The 22,626-nt window shown below is 33.8% G+C and overlaps 3 protein-coding genes across 3 annotated transcripts; 1 reads left to right on the top strand and 2 right to left on the bottom strand.

Annotated features, from left to right (window-relative positions):
- Positions 1-151: 151 nt before the first annotated feature.
- LOC101248019 (cation/H(+) antiporter 15-like) lies at positions 152-4,368 on the bottom strand. Its single transcript, XM_026031534.2, has 3 exons — positions 4,230-4,368; positions 3,776-4,022; positions 152-3,658 (listed from the first exon to the last, which is right to left on the bottom strand). Exons 1-3 carry the CDS (start codon positions 4,259-4,261, stop codon positions 1,355-1,357), a joined length of 2,583 nt encoding a protein of 860 aa, XP_025887319.1. The 5' UTR covers positions 4,262-4,368; the 3' UTR covers positions 152-1,354.
- LOC101254214 (14 kDa proline-rich protein DC2.15) lies at positions 210-904 on the top strand. The gene has a single exon (XM_004241957.5). It carries the CDS (start codon positions 210-212, stop codon positions 612-614), a length of 405 nt encoding a protein of 134 aa, XP_004242005.1. The 3' UTR covers positions 615-904.
- Positions 4,369-15,211: 10,843 nt separating the features above from the next.
- LOC101254502 (protein NRT1/ PTR FAMILY 6.3) lies at positions 15,212-18,687 on the bottom strand. Its single transcript, XM_004241958.5, has 5 exons — positions 18,356-18,687; positions 17,821-17,998; positions 17,647-17,686; positions 16,750-17,318; positions 15,212-16,358 (listed from the first exon to the last, which is right to left on the bottom strand). The coding sequence occupies exons 1-5, from the start codon at positions 18,471-18,473 to the stop codon at positions 15,485-15,487; spliced, it is 1,779 nt and encodes a 592-aa protein (XP_004242006.1). The 5' UTR covers positions 18,474-18,687; the 3' UTR covers positions 15,212-15,484.
- Between the last annotated feature and the right edge of the window lie 3,939 nt (positions 18,688-22,626).

The following is a 22,626-nucleotide window of genomic DNA, read 5'->3' as shown; positions in this document are numbered from 1 at the left end:
CTTGTAATCTAAATAAGCCTTATATATTTGTGAAATTTAAAAGTCGAACCGTTTCTAAATTGTGCTACATAAATTTACATAATAGCCAAAAATAAATAAAAATACTCACATTTTCCATCTATAAATTGTCACTCACTTGTTCATTTCCAACACCAAGTACCCTCTTAGCTCTAGCAAAAAACACACATCCCAAATTTTCACTTGTAAAAATGGCTAAGGCTATTAAATCATCATCCATTGCTCTTCTCTTCATCACTTTGAACCTTCTCTTCTTCACAATGGTTACTTCAACTTACATCTCATGTCCACCAAAGACTCAACACAAGAATCCTCCATCAACTTACCATAAATGCCCAAAGAACACACTTAAACTAAAGGTGTGTGCCAATTTATTGAATGACTTGGTGCATGTTGTTGTTGGAAGCCCATTATTGTCATCAAAGAGTTCATGTTGTTCTCTTATTGAGAATCTTGCTGATGTTGATGCTGCTGTTTGTCTTTGCACTGCCATTAAAGCTAATGTCTTGGGAGCTCACCTTAATGCTGCTCTTTCACTCAGCTTGTTGCTCAACAACTGTGGAAAGACTGCCCCTAAAGGTTTCAAATGCGCGTAAATTATCAAAACCATCTCTATGTGTTTGTTCATTGTCTACAACTTCTTTTTTTTTTCTCGTTTGGATTTAAGTTATATATACTGACAGTGTAAAGAATTTTTGCACTATCAGTATTATGTATGAGTGTTACATGCATGGTTTGCTTATTTTGTTAGTAAATGTGTGTGGAGTTATTTTACTATTTGGTTTGAAGGAAGGCTTCTCCTATCCTTCTTTTCGCTCTGTTGTATCCCATTTTTATTAGTTTGATATTTTCTGACGAGATTAATAAAAAAATGGACATTTATGAATTGAGGCTCCTGTCCTCTAGTTTTTTCCAGTACTAGATAATATGTTTTTTTTTAGAATATTTCATATCGTTTGAATATTAACGAGAGATAAACTAGTAGTCCCTCAACTATTAAACGCACACTCTCAATAGTTCAGAACAAAAGAAATACTCTTCATTCAAGCTTTGAAATAAATGAATACCATGTTGCAAAGTGAAAAAATAAAGAGGAGAAATGAAAGATAACACAAAAGGTCAAAATCTTAGCAGTTCAAGGCTATTCTTTCGCAGAGAAATAGTAATTCAATCAGTAAGTTTCTATACATAATAAATAGGTGGAATCCAATGACTACTTTCCACTCTTGGAGGTGGTCTTTCGAAAATTCGAAAAAAATGAGGAAGAATGTCACTATTATCTTGAAATATTAATTGACAAAACCACAAAAATAAAAAATCTTAATGTATATTGTTTTCAGGGTTGTGTATGACATTGAGGTGGTTGTCCTCTTATTTGTGTTCGATTATTCGTATAGCCAAAGTTAAAATGTTCATGTAGTTGTTGTCCGGGGCTGTCTGGTATGAGAATATGATCCCCATGCCCCATTCCTACATATTGTTGCACCACTAACACTGAAACAATCGCTGCATTATCTGATGATGCTAATAGATCTCCAATTGCACCTAGCTCCGGGCACTCGCTCCAATCAGTAAGTCCTGCTGTCAACGGCGATATGGTGCCTTGTCCTCTGCCTACTATGAACAGGTCATGTGATTGATCTATAGTCCTTATTGCTGCTACTGTCTCTTCTCCATGATTCACTACTTTTTCAATGTATACAACTGAATCATCATTAGCTGTTCTTAACCTGAACGCGTTGACATAGTCCTCGTCTAGCTGTTTTTCTTTGTCGTCATCTGTTACTATTGTTAGTACATTTGGATCATTCATATTACTTCTTCTTGAACCTGATCTTGCCTCTTCATGTGCAGGTACTCCAGGGAGGAATCTCATGACGGTGAGGTTGATCCCGGGATGTTCCCTCATCCTCAATCCGTAGGACAATGCTTCACGATCATCCGGTCCACCAAAGAATAGTACAGCCACATGGTGAGAAACTTGATTTGCTGCTAACCTTGTGGAACCACTTAGTCCTCTGTCGACAAGTATCCCAACAGAACAAGGTGCATTTGCTAATACATTTTGGTTTATCGTTCGAAAATTTGGATTTGTGATTTCCATTCCGCCATCAACTGTTAGCTGCTTGTGAAAAGGAATGATTAGAAACGCCACTCGTTTGTCCTCAGCCACGGTGCAAATGTCTTCGTGCATGGTGGAGTAAGGGGAGATGGCAGTGAGGGGTTGCACGGAGACACTACCAACATGTTGCTCAAAGTTCTCAAATGCATTGATAATATGATCCGATTGAGCTTGAGTTCTGTTAAGTGCTGGCCTGCCAGATTTTCGTGTATTGTGGACGATTAGCATGGCAGACGAGCGTCCAGTGAGCTCAACAAGGTGTAGGACATATATGCATATTGGAGATTTCTTAGTAGGACAAGATGCTTCAAGAAGATTGATGATTGTTGGAACATTTCTAGGTGTGTGGATGCAAGTCAGTACCCTAAATTCGCTATCTGGTTTTGTACTTTGAACTGTTCTTCTTTTATATGGTGCAAACTTTCTTGCTGGCTTGTAAATCAGCGTCACGAATGGGATGATAATTGCAGTCATAAGCACAACTGCCACAACCATAATTGCAAAAGATTTCTGATCAATAACCTTTTGATCTTTACCAATATTGATCACAATCATCTCAATGAGTCCTTTGGCATTCATGAGGAGACCAAGAGTAATGCCTTCATGGATTGGTGTTCTGTAATACAGTGTTACAATGACTGTTCCAGCAATCTTTCCAACACAAGCTAAGACTATAACCAGAGCTAATATGGCCCATGAACCAACTCCATCAATGGCGTTAATCTCCGTCTTGAGACCACTAATGGCAAAGAAAAGAGGCAACAAAATCCCCGAAATAAAGTCCTCTAACTTTTCATTAAGTGTAAGGCCAAGGGGACCGTTAGGAATAACCAAACCAAAGATAAAAGCCCCAAAAATAGAATGCATTCCAATAGCATCTGTTATAAATCCACTTATCATGACTCCTGAGAGAATGATACATATAAAAAACTCACTGATGGATTCGCCTTCTGGAGTTCGCTTTATCATCCATCCAATTAAAGGCCTGATAATTATAATGCAGAAAACAACAAACGCTGCACTAGAAAGAAGTACCCATACAGAAGTCAAAGCCATGTTTTTGTTCTCAGAAAAGGCAATGGCAAACGCCAAGAGAACCCACGCGAAAATATCATTTATAAGTGCAGCCGACATGGCTATCCTACCAATTTCACTGTTGATAAGTTTTAGCTCCGCAAGAATTCGTGCAAGAACAGGAAATGCAGTAACAGAAAGTGCAACACCAAGGAAGAGCACGAAAGTCCCCTGTTTAGTATCGTGTGCACTTCTATGCAACATGAAGGAAAATGAAATCCCTATAAGAAATGGCACTACCATCCCTGCTAGAGCTATAGGTATCGCCCTTTTCCCTGTTCTTCGGATAACAGCAATGTCCATTTCTACTCCAACCAGAAAAACAAAGTAAAGAAGGCCTATATTTGCCATTGTCTCAAGCACCATCACACTTCGTAGAGGAAACACTGTATCAGTAAATTTTTTACTTCTTCCTAATACCGATGGCCCCAAAATTACACCACCCTGTTACCATTGAACACAAACATTCATTAGTCCATTTAATCAAACGATCAGGGGCCTAAAACCAATACTTATTACCATTCACATAAGATTATGACATTTTAATAAAAGGAAACTTACAAGAATCTCAGCAATAACACGAGGTTGTCGAAATGGTTTCAACATGAAAACGAGAATACGAGTAAAGACAACCACTAATGTCAATTGCAAAAGGAAGAGTGGCAATGCATAATCAAGTGGATTTTCACCCTGCCATACTCCATTTGTTGTTATCATCGATGGCGAATAACATACTATGTTTTCCTCTGTTTTATTTCCCGACGTTACAACCTCTGTTGCCATTTTGCCTCTTTTCAATAATGTTACCCTGTATTTATTCAAAAATTAGATCCATAAACATAATATCTTGTCAACCATATAAAACATGCATGAGTACGTTCTTGGATGAGTACAGATTTGCATGAAAGAAAAAGAAACAGAGAAAAAAGGGAGAAAACAGACAGAAAAATTTTCAAAGATGGAAATTAGGTGATTGACTCATTTGAGCGCTAAATCTTCTATGGTCCATAATTACCATTGGAATAACAGAGGCAAATAATGTGGCATCTCTATTCTCTAATATGCTTTGGAATTTTTTTTTCCTTTTTTTTCTCATGTTTTTTATATTTTTTTCCACTTTTATATGATGTCTTGTTCTTAAATCTTAATTTGTTATCATGATTCATTTTTTAACACCCATGTTACATGTTTATGAATTATGCATGATTCATTGCATTCAATTGATTCACCTTTATATCATGTTATTCCTAATGATTATAGTTACAATTAGGTCAAACTTAACTGATCTGTTTATTAAATACTGATCATTTTAACGTTTACTCAACATGGATTGACATAGAGGTATTGACGGCTCAAGCTAATTGGTGTTTTCAAATCAAGAATAAATTGTAGGCATAACTTTTACTTTATTTTTTTTATAGCTGATATCCAAAGTTATTTATATTGTGGCGCTCTATTTTTTTGCAAAACAGGTCAATGCTGATTGATTTTTTTTTTAAGCTAGTGTCACTTAGGCCCGAAAAGAGGTATACTATATAGAAAACGTGAAGTGAAAGGAAGACCAATGGCACTTGAGCAAATTTGACTTTATATAAGGGCAAAAGGTAATTACGCCATGAGATAAAAGTGGACTCTGAAAGTATTTGATTTCTCTCTAGAAAGTATTGATTTCTGTTTCTCCTCCCAATAGATAGAACAAATAAGCAACAATTTTCTCTTCGTCTTCTCCTCATCCCTGTGACGCCAGGTATGTTTTTTCATTCAAATTAGTTTTTGGTGTCTTATGTCTTTCAATTTTATTCGTCAAACCTTTATTAAATTCGTTCTGATTTTTGTTTGCTTCTCCAATTTCTTGGTCACGAACATGACGGAAACAATGTAGAACAACTAATTCATCTCTCCATCCTGTTAACCATAAATGACCCACAGTACTTCATCTTCTATAACAGAATTTTGCAACAGATAATCTATATAATTGTGCCAAATATTTTTCGAGCTTTAGGAATATTAACGAAATAGATCTATTTACCCACAAGAAAAAAATATCAACCAACTGGATCGTTGCTATATTCCAACTGCAAGTTACAGAAAGGGATAGCGACCAACTTAGCTTCAATGAAAACAGAGAAATGATAGTATATATAAAAGTAGTAAGCTCCTATTGTTTATTTGTTATAACATGCTTAAAATGAACATTGATTTGAATGTTGGTTAATATATGAAGTGTCGGAGGACCTCGTCGTTTGCAATTGCAATAACAAGGAGCCAATGACGTCTACAATGGCTTAGAGTCTATGACAGTTTTATGATTGATTCTTTTTCTTGTCAAAAATCCCCTCTGATTTTTTTTTTCTTGAAAAATCCAACTTAATGAAATAGTTTAGGAATTGGATGTATCTTTTGAGAAGATAACTGTATTGCCTATGTCTTATATTATATTTGGTTATTGGTGTCATGTCTTTTATGAATCACTTTCAAGTTCAGGGACTTACATATTTATCCAAGACTTATAAAAACTTGCTTATTAGTTATTATCATGTCAATTCACAATGAAAAGGACCCAACAGTTATTCCATTGTTATCAACAGTAACAATGCTAACATGATACTCCCTCTGTCCCATTTTATGTGACACTTTTTGTTTTTCGAGAGTCAAACGATTTAACTTTGATCAGACATTTGCGCATGGAATCTTCAATTTTTTTTTTGAAATGAAATTTATATATTTGTAACTACGTAAAGAGTTACTAATGAGTCACAGTAATTGATAATTCAAAATGTTAAAAGGATCTATGAAAAACTTACGGTCAAAAATAGACTTATTTAAATCTCGAAATGCGAAAAGTGCAACGTAAAATGGGACGGAGGGAGTATTTATTTAGTCGATCCAACTTTTCATTTTCTGTTCAGATTCAATTAATCTTGTTGTTGTTATTACCTACACCTTTTCTTTTATGAAGCAAGTATGTTTTCATAAAATGCACAAAAAGAGATGCTGCAAAAAGGTTACAAAACTTGTGTCTTTCTGAACTTCTGCTCTTCAATTTAATTTTTAAAAGATTTCTGTAATTTATAAATAAAAAATGATACGCAGGTTGATTACATGATGCATCCAATTACTTCTGTTTTGGGATAATAGTTATATATATGGGCCATGATTTTCTAAATTTATTTACTTCACTTTTAATGTGTGACCTTGTATCATAATATTTGCTATAAAAAAAGCATATCAATGTGGTCTGATTTTTTTTTTCTTTTGTTATTTTATTTTCTTTTAGTGCATGGCCTTGCATTGCACTCCTACTTGATGCTGTAATTTCTTCTATCCTTATGAAATTGAGGAGTGAATACTTAAATCTCAGGGATACTAAAATCAAATAGAAAATGCACAATACACATGATCTCACATAACCAAATAAATGAAAGATGTCGTAAATTGTTCAGTAAACAAAACAATCGTTGAACTGCATTTTTAGCTATGTTCTTTATGTTTGCCATTGTGCTAAAAAATTGAAAATGCTTAAGCTTTATGCGTTAATGAAATTCAAATCTATGTGATGGCTGATTAGAAATGATTATATATGTTGTTTTAAATCCATCAAATACTGTTTACCCAAATTTGAACAGGCGGACCCACGTGGTGTCCGCCGGGTGCTCAAGCCCCATTAACTTCGTTACGGAATATATATATCTATGTAGAAATTGATAGGTATTTGTATAAAATTAATATAAAGCACCCAATAAATAAATGATTTAGTTGGCCCAATGGCTCCTGGAGCACCCACAACCTTAAATTCCTAGATCCGTCACTGACACACCGTGTGATGTTTTAAATTTACAAGCAGCTTGTTTATTCTACATGAACTATATACACCTAGCTGTCATTGGGTGATGCTTGCGGCAAAATTTCATTTCAAAGAGATAGAGAAATTAACCTGAAAGGTTTGAAGGTTACCGAATTAGTGAAGAATTGTAGTTTATTATCTCAAAGCACCGATTAAAATGTCTATTCAATTGACAATTGGTATTGTGGTATCTTTTATGTAAGTTTGCTAGCTTATATAGCTTTTTTCATAATAGTTGTTGAGATTTCAGCTCCATCTTCTTCTTCAGCTCCTTCAAGGAGAAATACAGCAAAGGAAATGTGGACAAACAAGCAAAGAAGAAAACATTTGGGCTTCCTCAGATTGGGGCTCAGATTGGGCCTCCTCTTCTTTAGAGTGGCCTCAGATTGGGCCTCCTCTTCTTTGGAGTGGACCTAAAAATATTCCTCAAATTGGGCCTGGAAAATCAAATTGTATACGGGCCCAAATTGATGAAATATCTAGTTTGTGTACATATTGATGATCTAGAAATATTTTCAGTTAGATTGTTTTAGAGAATAAAGTTTGTTATTGAATAGCAAATAGCAGTAGGACACCTGTATAGTCAGTTAGGAATAGAATGTTCTTTTGATTCCCACATAGCTGTATATATACATGTATTTGGAAGAAATGAATATACAGAAAATTTCCAATACTATCTCCTTTACTATTTCTTGCAATTCCTACATGGTATCAGAGCAGTAATCAATCTTATCAAATCATGCCAAACGAATCACTCTCAAACCCTGAATCAACACCTACAGTTTTGGTAGGTGGATCATCTTCAGGAAACAAGATTGATATCAATCATGCTTTCTATCTTCATTCTTCAGACTCTCCTGGAATGGGACTGGTGAGCAGCATTTTTGATGGAAAGGGCTATCAAGGCTGGAAGAGATCAGTTCTCATAGCACTCTCTGCGAAGAACAAGCTGGGTTTCATCACTGGAACACATCCTTCACCAGATTCAACATCTTCAGATCTGCAGCCTTGGAGTAGGTGCAATGACATGGTAACATCTTGGCTTCTTAATTCCCTTTCAAAAGAAATAGCAGATAGTGTTATATACTCTAGAACTGCAAAGGAACTCTGGATGAGTCTGGAGCATAGATTTGGTCAATCAAATGGTGCTAAACTTTTCCATTTAAAGAAGGAACTTAACAGGCTGGTGCAGGGAACTAACAACATTGCAGGATACTTCACCAAACTCAAGAGGCTGTGGGATGAGTTGGCTTCACTTGACTCACATGATAAGTGCACTTGTGTATGTGTCTGTGAAGGAAAACAGAAAGTGGAAAAATCACTAGAGGATGAAATGCTCATACAATTTCTCATAGGACTCAATGATATATATGCTCAAGCTAGGGGAAACATTCTTATGATGAATCCTCTTCCTAACATTAATATTACTTATTCATTGATTTTACAGGATGAGAATCAAAAGAAGACATACATGAGTCCTATTATGTCTAATGACTCTTCATCCTTCATGGTAAATAATATGAATCAAAACAAAATTGGTAAGCAATTTCAGAAGTTAAACCCCACTGCACCAGGATCAACATCTGGTTTTAAGCCAAACATGGGCTACCCTAGGGTGAATAACCAGCAACCACCACCACCTAGATACCCAAAGCAGAATCAAAGATTCAAAGGAAAGAAGAAGTATAATCCTAATGTTTCTTGTACTTATTGTGGCAAAATAGGTCATATCATAGATGAATGTTACAGATTGATTGGGTTTCCTGAAGATTTCAACTTCACAAATGACAAGAATCATTCAGCACCAGTTAGGGGAAATGCATCTTCTTCTATGGAGGAAGAGGATCCTAACTACTATATGGATCAAGTCAATCAACACATGAGCAAGGAACAATTTGGACATTTCATTCAAGTCATGAAACAAATGAAGATTCCAGAATCAACAACTAAAAGTGCAGCAGCTGATATCAATGCTAATGCTGTAGCCGGTACTATTTTAAAATACTTTGGGACTTGTTTTTCTGTTTTTAATTCTGGAACTTGGATAATAGATTCAGGGGCCTCAGAGCATATGTGTTTCAATTCTGACTCTTTTATTTCCTTATCTACTCTTAGAATTCCAATCAATATAAATCTTCCTAATTCTCACTCTATAAGTGTCACTCATATAGGTAGTGTACAAATTTTTTCTGACTTGACAATACACAATGTTTTGTATGTGCCAAGTTTCAAGTACAACCTATTGTCAGTTCATAAATTCTGCAGTCAGTCAAAAATACAGTTTCCTTCAATTCTAACAACTGTATGTTGCAGGGCCATTCAATGAAGAGCCTTCAAGTTTTTGGTAAAGCAAAAGAAGGTCTCTACTTGTTGCAACCTTTCCCTAAGAAGTCTAGTGCAAATCAAAATACTTTCCTGGAGTCTAAATATTGTAGTAGAATCAGTAGTTCTGTTTGTTTTCCTGATTCAATTTCAGTTTCCTTTCCAGTTTCTTCAAATGTTTCTTCCAATGTAAGGCTATGGCATGTAAGATTAGGGCATTTGCCCTATGCATCAATGAAAAATGTCAGTTTCTTATCTAAGTCTCAGTTCTCTGATTGCTCTTGTGATGTATGTCCAAAGGCTAGACAGTCTAGATTACCTTTTCCTACCAGTGAAATCACCACTAAGAATTGTTTTGATCTAATTCACATTGACACTTGGGGACCATACAAGGTGTCTACCTATAACAACTATAGGTATTTTTTAACAATAGTGGATGATTTCAGCAGAGCTACATGGACATATCTAATGAGCACCAAATGCAATTCCTTTTCTGTGATTCAGAGTTTTTTGTCTATGGCTGAGAGACAATTTAATGCTAAAGTGAAAATAATTAGATCTGATAATGCTATGGAGCTAGGGAAAAGTGAAACAGCCTTAAACTTTTTGAGATCACAAGGAATTATCCACCAAACTTCCTGTGTAGCTACCCCACAACAAAATGGGGTAGCTGAGAGAAAACACAGGCACTTGTTGGAGATTGCAAGAGCCCTTCTGTTTCATTCAAAGGTTCCTCTTATCTATTGGGGGGAATGCATCCTAACAGCTACTTTCTTGATCAATAGATTGCCATCAAGAGTCATTCATGGAAAAACTCCTTATGAAGTTTTATTTGGTACACCACCCTCCTATCACAATCTCAGATGTTTTGGTTGTCTCTGTTATGCTAGTACATTAAGTCAGGGAAGGAACAAATTTGAGCCAAGAGCTTATAAATGTGTTTTTCTGGGATACCCAAGTAACCAGAAAGGATACAAGGTTCTTAACTTAGAAACTAGGAAAGTCAGTATTTCTAGAGATGTTCATTTTGTTGAGAATCATTTTCCTTTTTCACATCCTACTACTGATAATTCTATCTTCATTGACAATTCTTCTACTCCACCACCGGATCTTTCAGATTCTGAGGATTCCACCATAACTATAGGTACTGATTTTTTTCCCACAATAAATGTCCCTGTCAATTCCCCTGTTATAGATACATCACCAGTACAGTCAATTGTTCCTTCTGAACATGTTGCATCACCATCACCAATTCCTGTTAGAAGATCTCACAGAACAAATATAGGAACTCTACCTTCCCATCTTAAGGATTATATCTGTAACACCATTTATCTTTGTGATGTTACTGATTCTTGTCTTGCTGTTCCCAGCAATCCTTCTAATTTTTCTTATGCCAATCTTTCTCAACCTAGTCAAATGATCCTGAAGTCCACCTCCACTATATCAGAACCTAAAAGCTTTTATGAGGCTTCTATGCACACAGGTTGGCAGCAAGCCATGCAAGATGAACTTGATGCCCTACAATTTAATCATACTTGGGGTGTTGTGCCTCTACTAAAGGAAGAAAATCTTTACCTTGCAAATGGGTCTACAAGGTCAAGCAACATGCTGATGGGACAGTTGAAAGATTGAAGGCAAGACTAGTTATCAGAGGGGACATACAGAAAGAGGGGATTGATTATAATGAGACATTTTCACCAGTGGTAAAAATGACCACCATTAGATGTTTACTAGCAATTGCCACTAAGAAAGGGTGGGATATTTTCCAGTTTGATGTCAACAATGCCTTCTTGCAAGGAGAATTGCAAGAAGAAGTCTACACGAAATTTCCTAATGGTCTGGATCCACCTCAAACCAACATGGTCTGCAAGCTGAAAAAATCACTATATGGGCTAAAGCAAGCATCAAGGCAATGGTATGCTCGATTAGCAGGGGCATTAAATTTTAAAGGATATGCAGCTTCACTCAACGACTATTCTCTGTTTTTTAAGCAGAAAGGTGAATCCATTACTATTGTTGCTGTTTATGTGGATGATATTTTAATCACGGGGAATGCTGCAGATGAGATTCAATCCTTAAAAAGTTTCTTGCATAAAGAATTCAAGATAAAAGACCTAGGCCATTTACATTATTTTCTGGGAATGGAAGTATTACGAGAAGAACAAGGGATGATTATCAGTCAAAGAAAATATACCTTGGAATTACTGGATGAATTTGATGTTTCCCATATCTCTTCAGTTTCTTCTCCAATGGATCCTTCACCTAAGCTATCTGCAGATTCAGGCACACCACTGTCAGATCCCACCATTTACAGACATCTTATTGGAAAGATCAACTATTTAACTCATACTCGCCCAGATTTATCATTTGCTGTGTTAACACTTAGTTAGTTCATGCATATGCCTACCATTGATCATTACAATGCTGGCCTACGAGTCATTCGTTACCTGAAGAAATTTCCAAGCCATGGTCTTTTCTTTAATGCTTCATCCTCTTTATCGTTGACCGCCTTTTGCCATGCTTATTGGGCGTCGTGTCGTGCTTTTCGTCGATCAGTAAGTGGTTTCTTCATCAGTTTGGGGGGATCGCCCATTTCCTGGAAATCCAAGAAACAAAGTTCAGTTTCTCTTTCATCTGCTGAGGCGGAATATCGATCAATGAGAAGATTAGTTGCTGAGCTAACATGGCTTACCAAATTACTCACCGATTTGTCGATTCCTCCTCCATTGCCGGTTCCTATTCACTCGGACAGCCAAGCAGCTATACATATAGCCCGCAACCCTGTCTTTCATGAACGGACGAAACACGTTGAACTGGACTGTCATTTTGTCCGCCAACAGTATCTCGCCGGCTTAATTTCTTTGTCCTTTGTTCCGTCCAAGGATCAGTTGGCTGACATCTTCACCAAGCCACTTGCAGGTCCTTCTCATCATAGCAACATGCGCAAGTTGGGGCTCACTTTGTTCCCCTCCAACTTCAGAGGGGATGTTGAGATTTCAGCTCCATCTTCTTCTTCAGCTCCTTCAAGGAAGAAATACAGCAAAGAAAATGTGGACAAACAAGCAAAGAAGAAAACATTTGGGCTTCCTCAGATTGGGGCTCAGATTGGGCCTCCTCTTCTTTAGAGTGGCCTCAGATTGGGCCTCCTCTTCTTTAGAGTGGACCTAAAAATATTCCTCAGATTGGGCCTGGAAAATCAAATTGTATACGGGCCCAAATTGATGAAATATCTAGTTTGTGTACATATTGATGATCTAGAAATATTTTCAGTTAGATTGTTTTAGAGAATAAAGTTTGTTATTGAATAGCAAATAGCAGTAGGACACCTGTATAGTCAGTTAGGAATAGAATGTTCTTTTGATTCCCACATAGCTGTATATATACATGTATTTGGAAGAAATGAATATACAGAAAATTTCCAATACTATCTCCTTTACTATTTCTTGCAATTCCTTCAATAGTTCCTTTCTTCTCCTCATGATGAACAAGTATTATGCTTTGCTTGTTTTCTGTTGGATCACTTTTATAGACGAAAATTTTATAGACAATTAAACAAAATGGGACTAGAATTTCACTTTAAATGCCTGAACTAAATTCTTCAAGTGTTAGTTCTATGATCTACGGGTAAAAGATGTGGTTATTAAAAGAACTTTCTATTTTTTGTATAGATCAAACATAAGGTACATTATCTACACTGCTGTTTATTTCGACATGACATTTTTATCTATATACATTCTCACAAACACAATAATTTTATGTATTGACGATGTTATGAGGCAGGTCCTGGTGTTTTGTGAAGACCACGAACAAAGGAAGATGATACCGAGGCTATCCTTTAAAGTCATGATACCAAAAAAGCAATTGGTATGTATAGACTCACACACTTTCTGTTGTTGTTTTATGTAATAAGTTTTCAATTAGCTATACACCATTGTAATTGAGAAATGGTAAATTCTAATAAGATGAATGCTGAAAACAGACTAGGACTTGTGCAAAGTATTCAATGATCTAAGTATTCTATCATATGCTAAATCGTTTGTGGTCGCTAAATTATGTATCTTACAAATTTGCCAATCTCACTTTTTGAATTATCATTTCATTCCTCAAAGACTACTAATTATTGTAATTTCAGGTAATTTCTTTCTCAATTTTTTTTCCTCTTCTTTCAATTATCTCTAGAAGTTTTCTCAATTTCACTGATTGACAGTTCTTACTTCTTTTAAGTCTATTTCTACGACTTATTTTTAATTTTCTTGCACGGTTGAACACTACGTTTACTTAAATTCTTTTTTTCATTCGGATATAGCTTGGACTGATATTTTGATTATTGGTCCTGTTAATGTAAAGCTCCAATAAGTTACCGTGTTTGTACTTTTTCATTTACTTGAGCTAATCTGGAAAATATTGCGACAGTTAATTGCCTATCTCTTTTTTATTGGATGTTCCCTAAGGGACAGTTGGCTCTCTCTTTGATTGCTATTTATTATAAATAATAATTATTGTTTAAACTTTTTTCATTTTGTTTCATTGTTGTCTCATGTATGTACAACATGTAAACTACCATTTTATTTGAGACAATACCTTAGTAATAATGTGGAAATTAAATTCACTTGTGCTAAAAGCTAAAATGATGTTGTATGGAAGGCCAAGTTCAAATCATATAGACGTAAAAAGAAAAAAAAACAATCATCTAGGTCCCTATCGTGCAATACAACAAAGACCGCTAGCACGTCTCATGTACTGCAGTTATAATTCATTTTATCCTTATTTTTTTTCCAATTAAATAAGTAAAAAAATTTGTTGAAATATATATATGTCAATTTTTTTAATTTTGTGGTCCTAAACATGTCATGTGGAAGTTATATTTAAAATTGATAAAAAAAAACGTTCTTTAATGTTTCAAAACAAATTATAAAATGACAAATAAACTATAAAAATATAGTATATATTTTTTTAAGTGTTCATATTTTTTATAAAATTTTTAAAAAGTTTTTAAGCGATAAATTAATAAAATTATCTTTTTATTTATAATTTTTTAGTATCATATAAAATGAATAAATTGATTATCACTCATTATTTACTGAATAGATATTTCAATTTAAAATTTAACAAGTAAATAGAAGGGCAAGCTAGTTAACAAGTTAACAATGCTGACCCCCAACACTACTACAACGAGGATTTGCTTCTTTTTTTTTTAAAAAAAAAAAAAGAAAGTAAAAATAACAGGTTGATCCCAAACTTATAATTATTAAAAAAAAGTAAAAATATTTCTTTATTCAAATGATAATAAATATTTCTTTATTCAAATGATAATAAATATTACTCCATGAGTTCTTTAAACAAGCAAACGAGCAATTGCAAGGAAAAGATCAACCACAAGAAATAAGAATCATGGCTATATATATATATATATATATATATATATAGGTATATCTTTTTAGCTGTAACTATCATGAATTATAACCCCTTTTTTTTCCAAAAAAATGATTGGAAAAGACACATTTTCATGATTTTAACTTTTGATGGGAGATTTGAAGGAAATAAAATAAAGAGATGATTGAAAGCGACTTAGCAAATACACGACAAACTCTACATAATAAGTGTAGTTGTTCTCAAGGTCCCATAAAATAAATTCCAAAGACTAATTATTTTACTTTTCCTACATCTTGGAAAATTCGTAGAAAAATTAAAAAACCCCACAAAATAAAATGACAGCCTTGACACTCATCATACTTTCCTTATTTTAAAAATAATTTTAATTTTAATATTTTTAGGTCATAGCATTTTAACGTTTCTTAAATTTTTATGTCCAGATAAATTCGATACTGAGATTATAGTGCTACCAAACCACTGCTTCTTTGAAGCAGTGGGTTCAGATCATCTTTCATATATAGTACATTATTTTCTACATACAAACTATATAGTAGGCTTGAGCCAAAGACAACGGGTCCTTTGAACCCACTTTTTCTATGGTACTTTTGCCACTAAAATAAAACCCCAACAAGAAACTCAAACACACACAAAAGTAAAAAAAAAAAAAAAAAAACTGGCTATGCTAATGAAGTACTGCATTGATAGCTTTTTTTTTTCTTCTTTCTATTTACTTAATGACAAACTGGTCCCGAGTCCTCCATTTGAATTCCCACTTCAGCTAGCCTCTTCTCCTTGTACACGTAACGTTTAGCACAATAGAAAAAAAGTATCACGTTCAATACACTCAAAATGGCCAAAAGCCAATAGAAATTATATAGTTTCCCTTGGTTTAGATTATCAGCTAGCCACGGCCTTGATTTCGCGGTCACCTTATCTACGATCGATACTAAAATCGAACTAAAGAAAAATCCAAGCGAAATCGTGCTTATAAATAAGCCAGTACTCATAGTTTTCATCCCTTTTGGACACTCTCTTAAGAAAAAATCAAGTTGTCCAATATATGTAAAAGCTTCACCTCCTCCAACAAGTAAGAATTGTGGCACCAACCAAAACACACTCATCGGAATCACCGCGTTCGGATTGTTAATCAATCCGTGAGACTTAGCAACGTTTAATCTCTTTATCTCAGTTAAAGCAGCTGCAATCATCGCGAAAATAGACGTAACTAACCCTATTGCAATACGTGTCAGAGGAGTGAAGCCATGTGGACTGTTCATGTACCGGGCGCATAAGGGTACAATAACCCTATCGTAGAAAATAATAACCAACATGACACTTGCAACGAAAAACGCGGTGAGTGAAGCCGGAGGAATTTCAAAGGATTTACCGATGTGACGATCCATAGTTGTAGCTTGTGAAACAGAAAATGTTGTCATTTGAGCATAAACAGTCCAAAACATAATGGACGTACCCCATGTTGGTAACATTCTAATTACCAATTTAACTTCTTCGACATCTGTTAAAGTTGCTAACTTCCAATTATTCAATATTGCTGTCCCAGAAAATTCACTAGAACAATCTTTAATAGCTGCTTTATCCAAGAAACTGCAAAAAAAAAAAAAAAAAACATAGCCAAAAAGTAATTAAAATGTTGCCCACATGCTTGGAAGATAGTGGTGATTTGTATTGTTCCTATCAAAGATTGGCCTACCCACGTGAATAATTACAATTCCAGCAGTCCCAATTGCTCTTTTTTTTTACATTATTTACATAAATAATTCAAGACATCGACGACGCAAACTTCAAATAATTCACTCGACATATAATAAACTTGATTTCTTACCTAACTATAAATTAAATTTTCTTTATTGAAATACTAGTACAAATCACGTGCGTATTCATTCAACTCTACGCGGAATTTAAGAGAGAATGAAGAACTTGGATAAAAGTATAGTATCAGTGCAAAAAATATTATCGTTAAAAGAGTAAAACTCACCGGAATTCCTTGCTATGAGGCAACTTTTGTTTGTCTTTAACGTTTTCATCTCCAATGATATCATCAATATTGAACAAAACGGAAGAATCTGACGGTAAATTCATATGCCGTTTTCTCCAGGCAGCAATAAATACCGAAGCAAACTGCGATAACGGACTCCCAACGAGTTTCTTGAACCGGTACCTTTTCGTACCGCACAAGAAAAACACAAGGCCAACTAAAATGGCGCACGCACAAATTCCATACCCGAATTTCCTTCCAACTTTATCTTGAATGTACACCAGTACGGTTACAGCAGTAAGTGCTCCAACATTGATTAGGAAAAAAAACCAACTGAAGAATTTAATCATCCGTCCTTTTTCCTTCGGGTCGGACTCATCAAATTGGTCCGTCCCAAAGCCCGAGACACTGGATTTCAGAAATCCAGTGCCTAGGGCTGTCATGTAGAGGGCGATGAAGAGGACGGCCAGTTGTTTGCCGTCTGCAGGGATGCAGGATGGGCTACCGAGATCACATTTTGGAGGTCGTAAGCTTGGAACTATGGTCGAGATTGTTAAAATTGTTACACCCTATTAAGAAAATAATTAATATTAATATGAAAATAATGTAAAAGCAAAACCTATTGGCGTTCTGAGATAGTTTTGAATGATCTCTTAGTTTTACTTAAATGATTGTCACTTTGTCTAGTGATATAAAGAAAAAGAGTCTACAAATTACTATTTGGCAATATGCTTATCACTTGTTGCATACGTAAGAAAAGAAAAAGGTTGATTGGTGACTATATATATTTATTAAGTTCCAACATTTTAGCACTCTTAAAAAGTGAATGAGGTCATTTAATTAACAAAATATTTCTAATTTTCTTATTCATTTTGGGCAAGAAACATCTACACTTACTATTGCTTGAACAGTGGCTCCGATGCCAACGGTAAGATACCTGCAAATGATTAAACCAAGAAAATAAAAATCAAAAGATGCTAAGCAAACCTATTTAGTTTTCAAATAGATATTGGATCTAACTGATCAAGAAGCGAAGATTGTCCAAATCATATTAAAAAGATCACTAAGTACCTTCCGAGGAAAGTGTCAGCAACGTAGCCACCAAGCAAAGTGAGTATATAGGAAGTTCCCATAAAGTTCGTAACAATGTTGGCAGCGCTAGCATTCCCTAAATGCATTGTTTTAGTCAAGTACACCACCAAGTTCACAGCAATGCCTAGCGTTACTAGCCTCTCCACAGCTTCGACACCTGATAAATAATATTATACATACAAAAACTCTACGTTAAAAAAACACAACGATAGATCTATCTACTAACGAAAAAATAAAAAAAGATATGTTGATTTCACGGATCACCACTCAAAATAGTTATTGTCTCAGAAAATCAACTTTCTTTAACAAAGAAAATGACTTTTTGACATAGTAATAATTATTATCAGAGTGAACCACCTCCTAATGGATGTGGTGGACACAGGTTTGTACTCTGAAAGCATTTTATCCATTATTTACCCTATCTGACACGAATCTTAGACAATATAGTCTCGATATCTATATATATATATATATATGTACGAGATAATTTAAATAGTAAAAGAAAAAAAGTTACCTAAAATCATGGCGGCACCAGCCCAACCACCAGAGGTAGATCTAAGGGCAGGTCTACCTTTGTAATCCCAGGCATCTGGAATAACTTTTGTTTCCTGTTGTGTGTGTGGAAGGGCCATTTTTTATTGGTTATTGTATTTTTTATGTTTCTTATGAGAAATGAGATGGAAAAGAGAGGTCTATAATGGTAGGAGATTTTAAAGGAGTAGTAAAACTCAGACTATGGCAGACTGAATTGATTCCTTCACCCTTTTATAGCAGAGAGTCGTGTGTGTTGTATTCTTGTTTCTTTAATATTTAAATGCAGGTCCATGTCTGACGGGTGGGTTACACTCACGGGTCATTTCATTTGGTACGCCACATGAAAATTTCCAGATAAAATATAGTGATAATTTCATAACTTTCCTTCGAGGTTTCTTCTCTAATGCTCATGACTTTTTTGATGTAGTCTATGACTTTTTTGATGTAGTCTATCGTATTATGTTTATCTTTTTTTATTTTAATTTTTTTTAACCATTCTTTAACTTTTTTTTACGATTTGATAAATTTATCCCTCTTTATATTAATATTTTATATTATTGAAAATGACTTTTAAAATAAATCAATATGAAGAAGTAACTTATTTATGTTGATTTATATTTTAATTATTTATTAAATAAGTCAGAAAAATGCTTTAATATGAAAAATATAATATAAAGAAGAGCAATTTGTCAAGTCAAAGTTAATTTATATTTATTTTAAATAAATTTAAAGGATAATTTTTAAAAAATCAAAATAATGAAGAAAAAAGATAATGTTAATAGAGTAAAAATGAAGGAACGACTCTATTGATATTGATATTAATGTGTTTGCTTATTGATATTGTTTGAAATTGTTTTTATCTCGTATAAAATGTGGAATAATTAATTATATAAGATATCTCAATTCTTTTAAATAATTTTATCTATCAACCAATCCCTTCATACCCATGATTAGTTGCCTTTCCTTTATCTTCTTTTTATACACGGTAAGTGAATTTTAGTGGTCCATAGAATCTTATGATAGCATAAATGATTGATATTTGATAGTGAAGTGAACCTTTTTCCCTCACATCCGTGAACTTTATTACTCTAGCCCCTATTCAAAACTTTCAGATATACTTCAACCAAGTTTCTCAAAATAATCTCTTCCGATGTTTCTCGAATTCTTTAAATTTATTAATGTATTTGTTATTTGTATTGAATTTTTCAAAATATGTATATATAAAATAAGACAATTTTCACATATAGCAAATAAAAGATTCATATTTGTATGCTATAGCAAAGTTTGCATAATTGCGTTCCATAGCAAACATAGAAACTGTATAATTCGCTATACATATACAGTTGAAGCAAATTGTATAAAACGAAGTGTATAAAACAAGAAAGAGAAAGACACTTGGGCAGAGAACTACATAAAAACAAAGTGTATAAAACGAATTGTATTATTATAAGTGTATAGAACGATTATATATAATTTGAATTTGTATAAAATGAGAAAGAGAGAAAGACAAAAGAGACTTGACAAGGAATATACAATTGAATCGAATTGTATAAAACGAGAAAGAGAGAAATTAGATACAATTTGAAAATTGTAACAACCAGAAAGAGAGAAAGGCAAAAGAAACTGGGCAGGGGGTATTTTTATTGTATAATTATAAGTGTATAGGACAAAAATATATGTACTTGCATGTGTATATACAATTTTCTCACGCTTTATACAAACAGAAACACAATTTATACATTTCGCTTCTGTTTGTATAAGTGAGAAAGGCGAGGGTGGCGAGCGAGATTTGGGAGAGTGGCGAGCGAGATTTGGAAGAAGGGAGAGAGGGGAACAAAAATATATGTATTTATACAATTTCCTCTGCTTTATACAATTAAAAACAATTTTTATACACTTGTGCTTGTATAAAATAGTGAGGAAGCGAGCGAGAGATTGAGGAGAGTGGCAAGCGAGAGATTTGAGAGAGAGACGGCTGACAATTTTTTTCAAACATTTCCTATGGAGCACAATTAAATCAAACCCTAGCTACTCCATTTATTTTAGATTATTAGTTTGCTATTATATATAATTTTCTCTATAAAATATTTGATACGCATTCATCGACTGTTATATTAGAAATTCTCGTAACTTTTTTTTAGAATATTACAATTAAGTTAATTTTTTTTTATATCACCAACCTAACGACCTAACCCCTCATCCCACCTCCGATGCCTCACTCCCACCCCTTTTCACTCCCGTAATGTTCTCCAAAATTACATGTTAATACTCTTGGGATAATAATTTTTTTGCTACTTACAAATTAAAAAATAATAAACAAAAAAAAATCACTTGTTTTCCTTCATGCCAAACACATGACCGTAAGGGCAAAAAAGAACATTGAAATTAAACTACTACCTATGGAAACAAAAAATGTCATTCTTATTAAGATTGACTAAGATAAATCGAGACAAAAAATATTAGTACTACTTATTTCAATTTCAATAAATTTTTACGCATAATTAAATTTATATTTTATATTAAATGTTATGAACCGTTAACCGCTCCACACGCGCCCTACCACGATGCCTGTTGAGTATCTATATTTTCATTTCATCTTTCAAAGTAGAGTTTTTATTGGTAATAAAAATTTCTAGCATTGCATTATTTTCTTTTATTTAAAAAAATGAAGGGGCAACATTCGATAAGATGGCTGAAAGAAAAACAGCCACTCTTGTTGGATTAAGGGTCTGGTTAACACCTTCATTTTCTAAGTCAAGTTCCTATCTATTTATTTATTTTTAAATCATTTTTAGCTTCAATTTTAATAATAATAAATAATTGCCTAAATTTAAAATTATAAGTAAGATAAGATCTCAACTATTATTAAAGGAATATTCCATCTTCAATTTTCTAAACTTTGAACACCCAAATTTTTTAAACGCAATGAATTATTGGTGGAGTATGAAATATGCCACTAATTCGAACTCTATCTTTCTTTCTTCATAGCCACATGTTAGCTTTTTATGTGTTGTCACGAGCTTAATGCTGATTTTTGCTGCTGATAGATACGTGATTTGCATACGGATTCAATTGAATTCAATAGATTTTATTCAAACAGTATATTTGTATTAATAAATTCATTGAAATATATAAGTATTAAATAGAAAATTCAATTATTATCATTTAAAATCTTCGTGATAAAATTCATAACCTATAAAGCTAAAATTTTAACTCCAATCTCTCAATGAATATATTGTATGGGGCATAATGTTGTCACTTTCAGTGTTACTAGCTAGTTGACTTAATTAGTGTTCACAATTCTATTGCTTGTGCTTATCGATCGTGGGAATATAATTGATATATACATACATTGTTGGTGGCCCTTATAATTCTTATTCATAATCACACTCTATTGCATTGGGTAGCTATTCATATTTTAGTCAACATCTAATTATAGACTACTAATGTTAGCTTCTTTTTTTTTTTTTGCTTGCATGGAAAATTTACCCACAAAGTGTGATTCATGAGTTTTCACTTGTAACAACTTCAAACACCAATTAGAGTTTTTCCCAATTTTAAGTCTAAGTGTAAATTTTCATCCAAATAATTTTTTTTTTTACATTAAATAGTGACTGATTATAGAGGTCCAAAAAGTATATGGCTATGTAACGAATTGACCCTAGATTCAGTGTACACTCTTTTTTCATTAAAGAGTGACTATGAATATATTTTCATCATCTATCTCAATCTCATTATTATAGTGAAACATAGTATACATGAATTTTCATTTTATGAACCATCCATCGCTGCCAATTAAAATTGTACAACGTCCTTCTGGTATAGCTCCTCTGCTGAAATTCAATGGTCCATATAGTTGTAGATCAACTCAAGTGCTCCTACAACAACCACATACAAAAATGTAGTCCAACTCAAGTGCTCCTACAACAACCACATACAAAAATGTAGTCCAACTCAAGTGCTCCTATAACAACCACATACAAAAATGTAGTCGGAGTGTGGAAATGATACTGTGTACACATATTTTACTTTTCTTTCATAAGTGAAGTAGAAAAATTATTTTTAATAGATCTTTCATTCAATTAGGCATAAATAATTTTTAAAAAGATGTAATAAAATTACAAAAGACAACAAAACAAAATTACATATTGTACTGAAATTGAAATAATTAAAATATCATGCAAAAAATTATATCGACGATAAATCATATATCAATGAGAACTATACTATTATAATATATTAATATTGTTT

Source organism: Solanum lycopersicum, chromosome 6 (assembly GCF_036512215.1).
Source record: "Solanum lycopersicum chromosome 6, SLM_r2.1".
NCBI lineage: Eukaryota > Viridiplantae > Streptophyta > Magnoliopsida > Solanales > Solanaceae > Solanum > Solanum lycopersicum.
The sequence above is the reverse complement of the archived record's forward strand: the minus strand, read 5'-3'. Positions and strand labels throughout refer to the sequence as shown.

Bases quoted from the DNA above. Each gene is read 5' to 3' on its own strand.
- LOC101254214 (XM_004241957.5), top strand. From the start codon at position 210: ATGGCTAAGGCTATTAAATCATCATCCATTGCTCTTCTCTTCATCACT.
- LOC101254502 (XM_004241958.5), bottom strand. From the start codon at position 18,473: ATGGCCCTTCCACACACACAACAGGAAACAAAAGTTATTCCAGATGCC. The intron at 17,319-17,646 runs GTAAGTGTAGAT...TTTTCTTAATAG, and splicing joins GAGCCACTGTTCAAGCAATA to GGTGTAACAATTTTAACAAT. The intron at 16,359-16,749 runs GTGAGTTTTACT...TTTTTTTTGCAG, and splicing joins CCTCATAGCAAGGAATTCCG to TTTCTTGGATAAAGCAGCTA.
- LOC101248019 (XM_026031534.2), bottom strand. From the start codon at position 4,261: ATGCCACATTATTTGCCTCTGTTATTCCAATG. The intron at 4,023-4,229 runs GTAATTATGGAC...GAATAAATACAG, and splicing joins TTGCCTCTGTTATTCCAATG to GGTAACATTATTGAAAAGAG. The intron at 3,659-3,775 runs GTAAGTTTCCTT...CAATGGTAACAG, and splicing joins GTGTTATTGCTGAGATTCTT to GGTGGTGTAATTTTGGGGCC.